The 16,669-nt window shown below is 36.2% G+C and overlaps 1 protein-coding gene and 1 long non-coding RNA gene across 2 annotated transcripts in view; one reads left to right on the top strand and one right to left on the bottom strand.

Annotated features, from left to right (window-relative positions):
- The window catches only part of insra (insulin receptor a), a 67,095-nt gene extending 59,652 nt beyond the window's left edge, over nucleotides 1–7,443 (bottom strand). Inside the window, exon 1 of the mRNA XM_051918172.1 lies at nucleotides 6,335–7,443. Coding sequence (XP_051774132.1) covers nucleotides 6,335–6,410 — 76 coding nt within the window. The 5' untranslated portion in view covers nucleotides 6,411–7,443. The remainder of the gene's footprint in view (nucleotides 1–6,334) is intronic.
- On the top strand, nucleotides 504–14,561 carry LOC127525554 (uncharacterized). Its single transcript, XR_007933369.1, has 2 exons — nucleotides 504–681; nucleotides 13,316–14,561. It is a non-coding gene; the product is annotated as an uncharacterized LOC127525554 (long non-coding RNA).
- The last annotated feature ends 2,108 nt before the right edge of the window (nucleotides 14,562–16,669 follow it).

Raw genomic sequence — 16,669 nt, 5'->3', positions numbered from 1 at the left:
CGGCAAAAGGCCAAACCACACAAAGTGTTCACTTTCCTCTGAAACAATACAAACAATGGCAAACATTTACACCAGGACACAGGAAGGAACTGTACGACCATATAAAAGCAGAAGTCTTAAAATTGGGCGTGTCTCCACACCTCTTGTCCCACTTCCTCTTTGAGGTTTCACTGGTTTGTATTCATATGCTTCTTGGGTTTTACCTATAAAACCAAATTGTAATTGAACAATTTGGCTTTTTTAAAAAATAACTTGCACATAAATGTAGGCATAAAGCATGAAAAATAATATCAAACAACCTCATTCTCATTATTACTGTAACAGTCATGGATTTCCTCCAGACACGCTTTTTATTATCAGGCCAAACTACAATTATGAACATCCTCCATATCTCTTTTATATTTTAAAATATATTACAGCACATTTAGGCAATATTTGTGTATAAGTTGGAGGCATAAAAGTGACACCATAGTGATGTTACCACCCTCCTGCCCCTGTGAGAAAATACTGCAACAAAGGTTACAGGAAATAAATTTAGCTCAGAAATATATTAAGAGCGAGAGGAGAGGAGAGTCTAGACACAGGATGATTTAAAGATGCACCTGCACACCAGCTGCTGTGGTGTCCTCAAACTGGGTGAGAAGAACAATATTACTGGGAGAGTTTCCACCGATAAACTGTGTAAGTATCTGCCCACACACTTCAGAATCAGACGAAACGTGCGGTCTAACAGTAGTTGCTCAAGAATTTGTTCTGATTTGAGTCTGCAACTCTCTGAATCTATTTTAAAACTTGTGAGAGACAAGTAACAATTGCTCGAAGGTTGTGAATTACTTTAGATTTGATATATGAAACATTTTGCATTACAAATTACTCAAATGTGCTTTTAAAAAAGTATTAATGAGCCTTAATGACAGGGTTCCTACATGGACTGCACGATTATGACAAAAATCATAATTGTTGATAATTCCCTTGAAATCGTTATTGTGATTATTAAATTATGATTATCACAATTTACATTAAATTATGTTTAGAAAAGCTTTATTAGATTGTTTGAAGCAACTGCATGCCATATTTTTATATGAAAACAAACAACCTGAAAACATTCTTCCTGAAAAACTTTTATTGCTTTTCTATAGCATTAAGCCTCAAATGTCAACTATACATTGGTTTGGTTTCTTCTTTAAATAAAAAAAGTAAAAAATATGCATGGTATTATAATGTTAAACTAAAGTTAAAACAAATGGAAAAACCCTTAGGATAACCTGTAGAAAGAAAAAAAAAAGACATTTTAAGGATGTAAAATAATGTAAATGGACTTTTTGTTGTGGTTGTAATTGCGCCTTTGAACGATTACGTAATTGTGGCATCCGTAATTATAATCACGATTAGAAATTAGATTAATTGTGCAGTCCTAGTTCCTACACAGTTTCAAAATTCCATACTTTTCCAGACTCAAATTTTCAAACCTCTCTGTAGATTTTTCAGACCATATTTAACATAAATGGTTCATACAGCATTATTTTCAGCTTTATATTTGATATTAGACATGTGCCGATATTCGGTAAAATTATATATCACGATAATAAATATGCACGATATTATCGTGGGCACTTCAAAATACCGTGAATAATTATTTATTACGAATTATTTAAATTTTTAATAATACATTTCAATAATACTTTCCCCATCAACCGTATAAGCGATAAGCGCACTCAGATATAAACAAGCCCAAAGTGCAGGAGAAGCACATGGTGGAATGAGTGAAAGAGACACGCTGAATGAAAGTGCTCGTTCACTTTCTGACAGCAGAGGGCGCTGATGGAACAGCAGAAATGCAGCGGTTACCCCGGAAACAAATCAACTGCGCTACTGAACAGTATCTAAAATGCTTCAAAAATAGCCATTTAGTTTTTTTTATATTCACAATGTTGTTCATCACGGCACCAAATACTTAATACTTAAAGACTTCATAGGCTATTTATTTTCAAACTTAAACATTTTTATATTTTAATCAGGACTACAGCATGTCCTATAATGATTGAAAATTTTCTGATTATTTATTATTGTTCAGTAACACTTAGTGACATAAGGCTTCATTAGTTAACATGTTAATTCATTACTACCAAACTGACAATGAAAAATACTTATAAAGCATTTATTAATCTTAGTTAATGTTAATTTCTTAGTTAATGTTTAATAACATTACTAACATCAAAAGTTGTAACTAATATTTAACGGACCTGGGATAAAACTGATTTTAACTAACATTAACAAAAAAATAATACCTTCTGTAACAAAATGTACCTATTGCTCAATCTTAGTTAATGCATTAACTAACATTAAATAATGAGACCTTATTGTAAAGTGTTACACGTTGTTCTTTATAATTCTTTTACACTTTAATCTGTTTGAAACATTTTACTTAATATTTTTTTTGTGTATTGCACTATTGTATTTAAATGTTCAGACTGCCTTTTGTTATAAAAAAATAAATTAAAAAAAAAAAGAGTTCTTAAACCTGTTATACTATGACAACACTTTTTTTGCAACTTATTTCAATATTGTGATAATACCGTATACTGTGATAAAAGCTTCAGCAATTATTGCTACATGAAAATTTGATACCATCACATATGTCTATTTGGTATATAGTACAGTCAACTGTAAATACTTTTATTTTCTATGTTTTGTTTTTTTAATTGGTTTTCTTGAAGTAATAACATGCACTTACATGATGAGAAAAAAAAAAACCCTAAAATGCTTTAAACCTGCATATATTCTCCTCTGACACATGGGTTTGATACTGTAAATGTGGTCTGATGTTGCACGATCACCAAAAAGCAAAGTACAGTCTGATTTAGATGGTCGTTGCTCCTTTCTCTGCTGCTGATCTTAGTTGCATTTCAGTAAACAGTGTTTTAGTGAAGTTCAAAAGAGACTCGCTTATGGTAAAGACAAAAAAGTTTAGCATAAAAGAAAATGTGCGACAGATCACTAAACATTTGCCATGAAAACACTTTGAAATGATCAGTTTTATATTTTAGAAAACTGAAGAATCTGGAAACAAAAATACTGTTTTCTTTTTACCATACTAATCCAGACCTGGAAATTACTCAAATCACATTCCATACTTTTCCAAACTGCGTAGGAACCCTGTAATGAATATAAGCCCTGAATGCAAACCAGATTAAATGGATGTGACACAATCAGAAATATCCGTAAACCACTCACAACGATATAGCAAAAAAAACTGTGTGCATTACTAAGTAACCTCCTTGTGAGACAATAAAACCACCTGAACATCCATGACGGACTTCAAAACAGAACAAACAACAGCTAGGGGGAAGGTTATAATCGTCACTCTCACAGACTGAATGAGGCGATCACAAGGGGGGGATCATAATAGAAACTGACAATGTGTACACACTCATGAAACACAATGAGACGCAAGATCTGGGAACACATGGAATGACGTGGCTACAGGGTGTAGCAAACACATTTGAAATGATTTCTCACAGCTTAAGTGGTCATGTCATGTCAGCCAGGACTTCACAAAGAAAGAACATAGTAATTACGAAATTACATATGACCTGTTTTCGGATATTAGCAATGTACCCAGCCAGGTGACTAAGTCAAACGGTTTCGGATTCTAGTCAGTAGAGGTATAAATTATGTTGTCATATGCTGTCCGTGTCTGTGAATACATGAGACTGAGAAGAATGTTAAGAGTGACAGCTGTACTATTAGTTTGCTCAGATAAAAACTTACAGGCAAACTGACTGACTAGCAGGAAGACAGTAAAACCAGACTTGCAGACAGCATTTGTCAACTATAAGATAATTTATACACTATATTTTTAATTTAGCATTTATTACACTACAGTACAGGAAAGAACATTTCTTTTAGATTGAAATTAAATGGTTTATTAATAATACACAGTCAAATCTGGGATTCAAAATCTAATTTAAATGAGGATTTTTAAACAGAGAAAAATTATGACAAACTGAATGAAAACATTTAAATTCTGCATTTCTTCGAAGTGAATAATCAAATAAAGAAATTTGTGATATTGAGCAAGTGAACTCCTTTGTACAAATAGGTCAGAAGTTTTTGTTTCCATCTAAGTACACGATGCTCTTTGGCTCATTCTCATATCAAGCTGAGAAACATCAAAACATGATCATCAGGTTTTATTTTGGGGAATTCACGCAGTTTGTCATTACCACAAAAGGGCGACAAACTTAATTTGTTCAAAGACATTCTTGTTAATAATATCTTTCACTCGCAGATTATAATGAAAAAAAAACCCCGTTTTAAATCAGAAAAAGGCAAAAAATAGTGGTCTGAAAGATTTTAACCCCACTGTATGCAAGTCAGATGTTTAACTTTGCATTAACAAATGTTCCAAGATGAGCTGGGCTCTGCGCAGATTTCCAGTCCTGACAGGGCTGAATTGAGGCCCCAAAATAGTTTCACACTTCCCTACAGTGGTTCACTACAAGCCTTAGAGGAACAAGAAGGGGGTCAACAATTACACAACTTGTTTATGTTCAATCTGGTTTCACCATATTACTCAATCTTTTCATTTTCAGTTTTAATAAAAAGGTAGCATGCACCCTCAGGTGTTAACTTGCCTACTACTAAAAACTATGCTGTGGCAGGACACAAAGACGCAACGCACTCCAAATATGTTCCTGGGAATGAGCCAGGCACGCACAATTCTTACCGATTTTATTGATGATAAAGAAATTTTAGCCAAGCAACATTTTAAATAAACAAGAATTAAAATCAGTACTAAAAGGTATAGCCTATTTTCTGAAACAGGCCTTTACATTGTAATAAGAATTAAAAGGCTGATTAAAGCCACGTCAGATTTTTACAGACAGCTTTTCAAACGTCTGTAGACCTTAACCTAAAACCTAGCATAGTTTTTACACGTAGTACAGCTCTGACATACAGTAATCTAACCGTCAGACACATGGAACGGAGTCCCAAAAAGGAAACTGGCAGAACTTTGAAATGCATAAATTTCATCCAAAACAAGGCTATATTTAGAAATCTGCAGAGCAACAAGATAAGAAAAATGTGCTTGGGGTTTAATAAAGCTCGTAAATCAACAAATAAAGCTCGAAATTCTCATTACGATAGCATGCAACTTTGATTTTCACCAACAAAAAAAAAAAAAAAACATGATGCCAAAAATACAACTGTATTTTTAAACTTTCCAAAAAAAAAAAAAAATTAAAACTCATTTGTTGGGTGACCTGAAGATAAGCCAATGTTTTGTTTGGAGCTGAACATAGCCAAGTGTGTCAAAAGCATGCTTATATTTATTTAGCTGTTGCAGGAAGTCTTCCAAGAGCACTAAAAAACGAAAAAACAAGTGGTACCTACTTACACAACCATTTAGATCAGTACTGCCTCATTAAAACCAATTACCAGCATGTAAATGGTATTTGTTTCGTAATACATTCTAAGTTGGGTGTTTTATATGAAGTATTAAATATATATAATAACTATATTAAGCATTTAAATAAGAGAATACATTAGCTAATCTATTATTCTGCATTAAACAACATTTTCTGCTCATGTAACAGGTATTGAAACTGCACTGTCTTGCGTTGACATAAAATAAGTGACTGATAAATAAAGACTTATTGATCAGATGTTCTGCATTGACTGCCTCAGTGTTTGCAGAAAATTTCTGACTGGATTGCTAATAAAATGTGTGCCCTGGTAATATTAATCTACAATAGTTTTATTGTAGGACTTCTGAGAGCTATAGTACTAGTAATGCACTTTCCAAACTCATAAAGATCGGATCACAGACCTCCAGTCGAGTTTCATGATTTCTTTGAACAATAAATAAATAAAAAAACAGCGCTATAGGTTTCGGCTGATCTGATTAGGGTTTAAAATCCTCTCGTCAACGCTGCAAATGGCTGCATGAAACAGGGGCCTGGCTGAACTTGAAAACCATTTCTGAGCCTTACTAGCAGTTCGAGCTACAAATAGATCAATGCTGTCTTCAAAAGATCGATAATCTGGCTTTAGGGTCAAGGCACACACTCTTGTCATTAAAGCCAGTCTGAAACGATTAATCGAAATCAAAACGACGCAATATGTGATTTATTCGTCCCTTCCCCTGCAATGTCCTTCTGTCTGGCTCTGCTTTACCAAATGTGTGACAGTGGTCAAGAACTACGATCCCCTTTTCCCTTTCAGAGTGGTCTAGAACATTTGTAGAATAACATTCAAACAGACAAGACTCTTAAAATATTAAATCCGTGTTCGTGTGAGAAACAAAACAAAGCCGTTAAGTTACACTTACTTTCTCCATTTGTTTGTTGACAGTGGCAAACAGTGTAGACAGACGCAACCAAAACAATCAAAGTCCGCAGCCGCATTTTGACCCCCGGGGAAGCAGAAAATCTGTCCAAAAATCCCCTCCGAATACGTCTTCGTGTGGGTACTAATCTGTTTTAATAGTCCGGTGTTGTTTTGGAGCATAAAAATTAAAAAGAAAAGAAAAAAAAGACCTCTGTCACCCCCCTCAGAAAAAAAAAAATGGGCGGAGAGGAAAGTTCAACGTGTTCAATCCGCTCGCGCTGCTGCTCAGCGCGCGCACTGACGGATGCTGATATGAACACACGCTCGAGCGCTAAGCTAATGACAGCGCGTGCTACGACTTTCACTCACTGTAAAACAATACACGCGAATAAAGCATGCGGGCGGCATCATCTACGATGAGCAGCCGAAACATTTCCGATCGATTGCATGTATTTGTCCAGCACTTGCGCAGACTGCTCCAAGCCTGGCGGAAAAAAAGGGAAAACTGGCGAAGCACGGGGAGGAATGGCTGCGCACACAGAGCGCAGGCCAAAATAATCAAATGAGAATCTGCACGAGAGACTTTTTTTTTTGTTGCTGTTTCGAATTATTATTTTTATTTTTTTAAGATATAGTTACAATAAACGGTTTACAGACTTATAAGTTGTAAAGAGTGCTCTCGCGAAATGTTCAAGATTTCCAGGGTTCGTGATGGGCAGATTTCAGTTTGTACTTTTTCCAAGTCCCTGCTGACAGCGAGCTTTCGCCGAATCGCAGTGGTTTCTCCGTACTATAACCTCTAAACTGACAGCCTAGTAAATCGAAGCAGTTCTGGGGCATCTGCTAAAAACACAGCAGCCGACGAGATTCCCAAATGTTCCACATGCAGTCTTTCTACGTCGCTTTGCTGGCGAGCACCTCACAGATCAATATAACGGAGTGAAGCTGGTCCCGCAGAGGTCACTTACTAGTCTTAAACACTCTCGCGGAGAAAAAGAGGAGGATAAAAATGCAAGAACAAATGTGTGTTTTTATTTTGTCCCCACGCTGGTTGTAGCTAGTGCATTGACTTATCCCCTCGCTCCAAGGATCCCTTTACTGTCTTTGCGCCAGTAAACAAGACCTGCCAGAGAGGCAGATGGAGCACAGGGAAAACATGGACTGGAACCACGGACCGAGAGTGACAGCGTGCGCGCTCTAAATAATAGCGTGCACTTTGCATATTATAAAAAAAAAAGCTTCTAGAGAATGCATCGACATTTATTTATACGCAGAGCAAAGAAAATATTTATACTATATATGTATATATAAAATACATTACCATATTTAGCTACTTCAAAGGTACTGTAAGTTAAATCTACAACCTAACCATAAAACTTTAAAGGATTAGTTCACTTTCAAATTATAATTACCCCAAGCTTTACTCACCCTCAAGCCATCCTAGGTGTGTATGACTTTCTTCTTTCTGATGAACACAATTGGAGAAATATTAATAAATATCCTGACACATCTGAGCTTTATAATGGCATTGAACGAGATCAATGAGTATGAGCTGAGTATCCACATCCATCCATCATAAACGTACTCCACACGGCTCCGGGGGGTTAATAAAGGCCTTCTGAAGAGAAGCGATGCATTTGTGTAAGAAAAATATCCATATTTAACAAGTTATGAAGTAAAATATCTAGCTTCCGCCAGACCGCCTTCTGTATTCAACTTACGAAAAGCTACGGAAGCTAGATATTTTACTTCATAACTTGTTAAATATGGATATTTTTTTTTTACACAAACGCATCGCTTCGCTTCAGAAGGCCTTTATTAACCCCCTAGAGCCGTGTGGAGTACGTTTATGATGGATGGATGTGGATGGGATCTTCAGCTCATACTCGATGGTCCTGTTCACTGTCATTATAAAGCTCAGATGTGTCAGGATATTTATTAATATAACTCAGATTGTGTTCATCAGAAAGAAGAAAGTCATATACACCTGGCTTGAGGGTGAGTAAAACTTGAACTAATCCTTAAAGTACAACGAGTACTGAACTCATTTAACTTGATTGATTGAATTTAGTGATACTGCATGCTCTGCGCTCTCTACTCTCACATAATAAAATAATTTCAGCTCAAATCAATATTTCATGTCCATTTACTTATGTATTTGGTAAGCGAGATAATGTACAGCCAGCTGGTCATTATCACAAAAACACACACAAAGTCAGTGTCCTGATTACCCTGTCAGGGTTTATTTTGTGATAATGGAAATACTCTTAAGTGTTTCAGACAGTAGAGATTGGCTTGCACTCTCAGCCTCACATTTTCCTGCATTGCCATCTCTAATTATGCATTGGCAACAGGAAAACCTGCATACTAAGATGTATATATTGCAGGATTTTGTCAAATAGATGACAGTGAAAACAAAACATCAGATTTAAGATGCTGAAATTTCCCAGACACTCAGTTTGATCCATGGTATCTTCTAAGTTCCTTAGGTAAAGTCAAATGGCTTTGGAAAATGTTGTATTATTTGAGCTCACTAGATATAAAACATTATTTGGCACTCGTTGAGAAGGTGGTAGCACAACTGTGTTAGCTTAACTATGTTGTCCAAGAAACATCTTGAAGGGAAAATATGTGATTAGGTGTAGTTTAGTTGAACTTGTGAGCCTCTAAGATGGAAGGAGATCACCATAGAAAAACAGTGTAGACTATGTCAATAAACATACACATCCTGGCCATCAGTGAGAACAGTGTTGGTAAGAAACAGGACTGTGTTGTACAAGATGATAAATATGTTTATGCTGCCGCACATTCCTTACGGCTCACATAAGCTGTCCAACTTCACAAGTTTAGGAATATTCAAGTGAGTTAAGTCATTTGACAGTATTTGTGGCAAAAAATTTTGTTTGAGAAACCGATCCGTAAACATTAAAATACTCAGTTTCAATTATATAGCCATAAACAATAGGCATTTTTTAGTGTGTAAAATTGCTCACTAACCTTTTCTGTGTGAAGTTATATGCGATTTTACAACTTTATTGCCATTACAACATAACGCCGTAAACTATAAAAATTCCTGAAATAGTGACAAAAACAATTTTACAGCTAATAATACACACATTTTAACAGAAGAATTATTGTAAATGCTTTTTTAAAATCCTCCAAAGTCCTCCAAAAATTGTCCCCATTTACTTCCATTATAAGTGCCTCACCGTTACTTTGATTTTTGCTTTTTTAAGAGAAAATGAGGCACAAGTTGAAATAATTTTTGTGGAAATCAACATTATGGCAGAAATGTTGTCAATTGAGCTCAACTTAAACTAGAATATTCCTTTAACACATCCATTTCCCTGTAGAACAATACAATCATGTAAATGTTACATTTTAATCTGCTATTTTACTTATTTAATCATGTTCTGGCATAGAAGTGTGACTTGTTTCCATCTCTGTGAGTACACAGCCACAGGCCATGTCCTAAAACAAATTGCACAAAGCGTATTCTGACTGATGTCTTCCCTTCCTGATGAACATGAGAGAGGAGGAGGCACAATAACATCCCCAATCCCTCTTGCCCTACAACCTGTTTACATCCTCTGTTCTAAGAACCGACACCATTATGTGTGGGAACACCACGTTAAACCCTTCCAAATGTCAGGTACACAGAGAGAAAACAACCGTCTTTGTAACCACATGAAGTGAAAAAAAAGACACCGACGCCTTTGCAATGTAAAATGCATAACAGCTTTGTTTGTAGTTTGTAATCACAAATAAAGGTTCTTTTTTGGCACCTATGGTTCCAAGAAGAACCTTTAATATCAGTGAAGCCTTTCAACTGCACGAAAGGTTCTTTATAGTAGAAAAAGGCTCTTTTAAGAACTGTTCAATGAAAGATTCTTTGAGGAACCCAAAATGTTTCTTTTATGGCAGCATTTGAACCTTTATTTTAAGAGTGAAACATAATGGACTAAAATCCAAATGATTAATCTGATGTGGCCAACATACAGGTGAAATGCTGTTGCTCTATAATGTATGTCAGAATTGTTTACTGCTGCTGCTGCTGCTGTTGGTTATTGCTGCTGCTGTTATTGCTACTGCTATTAGTTATTGCTGCTGCTGTTGTTTATTGCTGCTGCTATTAGTTATTGCTGCTGCTGTTGGTTATTGCTGCTGCTGTTATTACTGCTGCTGCTGTTGGTTATTGCTGCTGCTGCTGTTATTGCTGCTGCTGTTTGTTATTGCTGCTGCTGTTAGTTATTGCTGCTGTTAGTTATTGCTGCTGCTGCTGTTGGTTATTGCTGCTGCTGTTAGTTATTGCTGCTGCAAAATTCTGCTGTTAAACAATTATTTTAAAACTAAGTTGAAATAATGTGGGCTGATGCCTTCAACAGAAGCAAATTCTATCAAATAACAACCTTGTAGCTCACAGGACTGTCTTTAAAGGTTTACAAGTTATCGTTTAAAATCTATTTCCTGAGTTTTTTACTTCTGGAACCTGACTATTGCACTCTATGACAGCAGCCCTGATGAAGATTTGGTTTAAAAAAAAACTGCACCAGAGCCAATATGGAGGTAATTGTCATGATCCTGAATGATTCAAGTCGAAGATCCATCAAGGACTGGTAGACACAGTTGTTGGCTGGTCTGTGCTACTTGCCATCAGAATAGCCTGACCTAATTTAATACCTTAATTTCCTCTCAAATTACTCTCTCGGTTTCACAAACATTCAGATTAGGAGTAAATAGGCATGAATGGGTTGGAGTAAATTGCTACAGCTCACTAATCGCTTCTGTACAATATTTGGTATAAGGTCTCCATGACAACATGCTTTTAAATTTCAAGACCATGTATTGTGTTCTTTCCCAGGGATTGGCTGGAAATGTGCAGGGAAAATAACACTTTTACAAAACGTCACTTTTAAAGATGGGCTAAAAATGAACACAAAATAGGACAGGATGTTTTTTCTCTGGTCATTATTATTGTAAGAACACAGGATATGTCCTATTAATTGCTTTATTAAATCTGCTGCCCTTCCATGTTGTTTTGGATTAAAAGGAGAACATGAAGTATTATCAAACTATCATCTATCTATCATCAGATCTTTCTGGGCTTTTTTTGGTCTCTTTGCCAAAATAAGCTTTTCTTTAGCAGAAATTAATCACATAATGAAATAGTTGAAGGTCTGAATTTAAAAGACATATTAATAATTTTCTTTAGCAGGGATCTATTTTAGTTGTGTACATATACACAACCGCTGAAAAGTTTGGGGTCATTAATTTTTTTTTTTTAAGAAATTAATATTTTTATTCAGCAAGGATGCCAGTGACTTTTAAAATGTTTTTTTTTTTTTTTTTTTTTTTAAATAAATGCTGTTCTTATCTTTTCTATTAATCAAAAATAAATCCACAAAAATATTTCAATGCTGATAACTACAAGAAACCAAGTGAGCACCAAATCAGCAGCATTTTGAAATGATTTCTGAAGGATCATGTAACACTGAAGAATAAATTTCATTTTAAAATATATTTAAAATTGTAGTAATATTTTACAATATTACAGTTTTTACAGTATTTTTTAACAAATAAATGCAGCTTTGGTGAGCATGTGAGACATTAAAAAGATTTCAGTATCATTTTAAATGTCCAGCTGGGACAATTTTGGTTTAAATAATGTTTTTTTTTATATTTTTATTCATTTATTTATAGATTATAAATAAACATTTGTATAGCTCTATATCTACATCCATGCCATACAGTATATGTGCTAAGTGATTTCATATGATGTGTGAAACATTTTGCTTAAATTCACTTCAGATAAAATGCCCTTTACCTATGAACCTCTAACCTTTTATCCTTTAAACTCATTGCTGTTATCTCCAGGAAGCACAAATCTACACCATCCATCATTCAACTACAGATATAGCATGAAACGGTAGTTATGCAACTACTGCATCACCTCAGGAGGAAATGAGGCCAGCTATGAGTTAGTAAAAACGACAACACATATATATCAGCAGCACCCATCACCTACATAAAAATGTTTGCTGTTCCAGAGATGTGGCCGTTCAGGCTAATTTAATCATTTCTTTGTGTATTCAGCAGAGGCTAACTGATAAAAATGAACTCACTTGCATGCACAAATCCTAAAACACATCATGCTGGCATTCACAACATAAATACGTCCTGACAGCACGGTCCCATGAGCTCTGACTTCTTTTGTTAAGCACAAAACACACCGTCTGAGGGTTAATGCTCAACTTCTGCCCTTAGTTACCAAAGGGAAAAGGCAGAAATCTATACATATCTGCTTATAGAACTGGAAAGGAAACAGAACAGGAGATGAGGGCAGCCATGCAGGCTCCCACACTGAACGCCTGTCAAGAATGAATTTCAACAGAGATTCACCCCAAAGGTTCCTCCATGCATTGCTATCTAATGTAAGGGGCTGATATATTATCAGTTCTATGTCTCTTCCTATGTTTTCCCTTCGGAGCCACTCCTGTTGACAGTGTTCTCCTTCTGAAAACAGAATGTATCCTGTTTCTGACCCCGTCCCTGTTTCACTGACCCTTGAGCACTCTAATAGGTCTAATAGGATTACATGTGCTGAGGCTGCTTTGAAAAACAGTCCTGAACAACTATATCATCTGTGACGCCATGTCATTTCTGTAGTGTGACAGTAAATGCAAAAATAATACATTTAAAAGAAACTTGCAGATGTATAAATTATGACTGCATTGGAGGCGCAGTGCAGCAGTGTTGTTTTAGTATCACTGAGATACTATTATAGTTTTTATAGCTTCTATTTATGTTATGTTTTCACATGTTTTGCATCTCCTCTTCTTTTCAAAACAGTGTAAAGACATCTGGGCATCGAGGTTATGATTTTCTGGAATTTTGGTGTTGAAATTTGGTCTCATTCTTGCCTGATATAGGTTTCCAGCTGCTGAAGAGTTTGTGGTCATCTTTGACGTATTTTTCTCTATAGGTGAAATATCTGAACTGCAGGCAGGCCAATTCAGCACCCGGACTCTTCTACAACGAAGCCATGCTGTTGTAATTGCTGCAGTATGTGGTTTTTTGCATTGTTCTGCTGAAATACACAAGGCCTTCCCTGAAATAGACGTCATCTGGAGGGGAGCATATGTTGCTCTAAAACCTTTCAGCATTCATAGAGCCTTCCAAAACATGCAAGCTGCCCATACCGTATGCACTTATGGACCCCCATACCATCAGAGATGCTGGCTTTTGAACTGAACGCTGATAACACGCTGGAAGGTTTTCCTCCTCTTTAGCCCGGAGGACACGGCGTCCGTGATTTCCAACAAGAATGTCAAATTTGGACTCGTCTGCCATAGAATACTTTTCCACTTTGAAACAGTCCATTTAAAATGAGCCTTGGCCCACAGGACACGACAGCGCTTCTGCACCATGTTTACATATGGCTTCCTTTTTGCATGATAGAGCTTTAGTTGGCATCTGCAGATGGCACGGCGGATTGTGTTTACCGACAGTGGTTTCTGGAAGTATTCCTGGGCCCATTTAGTAATGTCATTGACGCAATCATGCCGATGAGTGATGCAGTGTCGTCTGAGGGCCCGAAGACCACGGGCATCCAATAAAGGTCTTCGGCCTTGTCCCTTACGCACAGAGATTTCTCCAGTTTCTCTGAATCTTTTGATGATGTTATGCACTGTAGATCAGTGTTTCTCAACCACATTCCTGGAGGCCCACCAACACTGCACATTTTGCATGTCTCCTTAATTAAACACACCTGATTAGGGTTATCAGCTCATTAGTAGTGACTCAAAGATCTAAAATGGGTGTGTCAGACAAAGGAGACATGCAAAATGTGCAGTGTTGGTGGGCCTCCAGGAATGTGGTTGAGAACCACTGCTGTAGATGATGAGATTTGCAAACCTTTGCAATTTGACGTTGAGGAACATTGTTTTTAAAGTATTCCACAATCTTTTTACACGCTCTTTCACAGCTCATCTTTACTTGTGAGAGACTCTGCCTCTCTAAGACATCCCTTTTATAGCTAATCATGTTACAGACCTGATATCAATTAACTTAACAGCCATTTGTTGCCCCCGTGCCAACTTTTTTGAGACCTGTAGCAGGCATCAAATTTGAAATGAGCTCATTTAGTGGATAAAAGCGTAAAATTTCTCAGTTTAAACATTTGTTATGTTATCTATGTTCTATTGTGAATAAAATATTGGCTCATGTGATTTGAAGGTCTTTTAGTTTTCATTTTGTTCAAATGTAAAAAACATTTTCGGAATTCGGGTTGTATTATTAAATGTCTATTTATATTTTAAGTTTTGTTTCAGTTTCATTTATTATAGTAGGCTACCTCACGTTATACTGACTTGTAAAAAAAACAACATTTTGACAATTCTATTTTTACACTGTGCAGTAAATAAGTGCTTAATAAGTGTCTATATTATGGCATGTGGTATGTTGTGAAACTCTGACTCAGCTCTTCAAACTGTTTGTGTTTCTCACTTCTCTTGTGTGATTCCGCCTCCTTGTTATAATCATTTCTGACACATGCTGCAGTTGGTGTCATCATTACACCAACTACTGGCTTTACAAAGTTCAAAAAATCGATTTGTGTGATGAACAAATGTACCTCAGTAGTGCACGTGCAATACAGTTTTGCATGTGTGTGAGACAGAGCCGCTTGTTTGTGTGTGAGGTTAATCTAGGACCAGTGCCGATCCTACACTTCTGGGGGCCCTAAGAAAAACTTTGTGAAGGGGCCCCTGTCAGTGCATTCTTAAAAAAAAAAAAAAAAATTTCCATAAACTTAAGTAATAATTACAATGGTTTTCAGTATGCAAGGTGCACTGCCAGTTTTCTGTAGGGAAATGGAATTAAAACATCAAGGAAACAAACTGCAAGTTATGAAAAATGTATATAAATACTGTATGTAAAGGGAATCCTGTTAAAACACTTAAAAAAAATTAAAACCAAATTTTCGTTGACAGCTAAATAAATGCTTTTTTAATAGTAATGCTCTGGCACCGTCTGGCTATGACACACAGCCAAACTGGCTTTCTAAATGCGTGATTTACTAGCGAAATTACAGCATGATAGATAAAAAAAGGCATGGTTGTTTCAACACAAATTTGGGTCAAATATGGACAAACCCAAGTAGTTTGAGTAGTTTACGTAGGGAGGATCGTCTCTGTCTAGGACTGCACGATTAACTGAAATTAAACTGAAATCATAATTTGGCTTAGTGCGATTATTAAATTAAATTGCAAAGTTTTAATTAAACACATATATGCGCAGCATGTTTCATGGTGAAGTGCACTTTGGAGCTCTGCAAGTTTGAGTCACTTATAACATGCATTTGAAAAAGTAACACGCACCAAACATCTTTCCAAACTTGTGATAAGATGCGTTTACAAACCTGTTGATGTCCAACAAAAGAGGTCATTTAATTACGTTTTTACTCCGATCTCCTTTTGTGATCTGATGCGGCTTCATATCATAGAATTAGACAGAAATGCTATTATTTTATAGTATATTTTAGTGATAAAGGCTATGTCGATTAGCATTGCATTACAAATATACATTATTCTTATAAAAATACCTGAGATGTCTAGAAGAACACAGATAAACCCTATATTGTCACAATTGTATGATTATTGTCTTCATGTTTCATCAGTCAAAACGTGTCTATCTGCGTTTCATTCTGCTAGTGATAGCTGGAGGTGTTTGTCCATATAAGGGGTTCCTGGAATGTTTATGACTTCTATGAGTCTCACTTGTGGACTTTCTGCGCTAGGGCGCCCTCTGGCTACGAGTATGAATGAAAAAGACGTGTACTCACTAATTCCAAAGTCCCTTTCAAGGAAAGTCTGTTCACTCGGCGGCGGCCATATTTGTAACGCCTCCAGGCAGCTATTTCAGGCATCTAAGACCAAGTCCTATCTATTTGATTGGTGGAAAAAACGCTTGTCAAACTCACAATTAAATAACATATTTCAAATCAGCAACAAAATCTGACATGAACTGTTCCATAAATGCTGTTTCTTATGTTAAAATAACGTTAAAAAGCTTATTTTTCAGGCTAGATGAGCCAATGCGCATATGCAGTCCTAAGCGAGAGTCTTCTAACGGCAGCTGCAGTGACGCAATGACTTTATCAATCAGCGATTGGCTCTTTTACTTAGAAGGCGGGACGTATTCCGCCAAATTGCGCGTTGCAGTTTCTCCCATTCATAACTAATAGGAGAAAAAATAACATTTTTTTTTTTTAAATAATTATTTCTCTCTGTGGGTGAATACGATTTCCTGACAAAAAATAACAAATTACCGTCAGAGA

The sequence above is a fragment of the Ctenopharyngodon idella genome, chromosome 2 (assembly GCF_019924925.1).
Source record: "Ctenopharyngodon idella isolate HZGC_01 chromosome 2, HZGC01, whole genome shotgun sequence".
Taxonomy (NCBI): Eukaryota; Metazoa; Chordata; class Actinopteri; order Cypriniformes; family Xenocyprididae; genus Ctenopharyngodon; species Ctenopharyngodon idella.
This window is presented reverse-complemented; position numbering and strand designations above follow the sequence as displayed.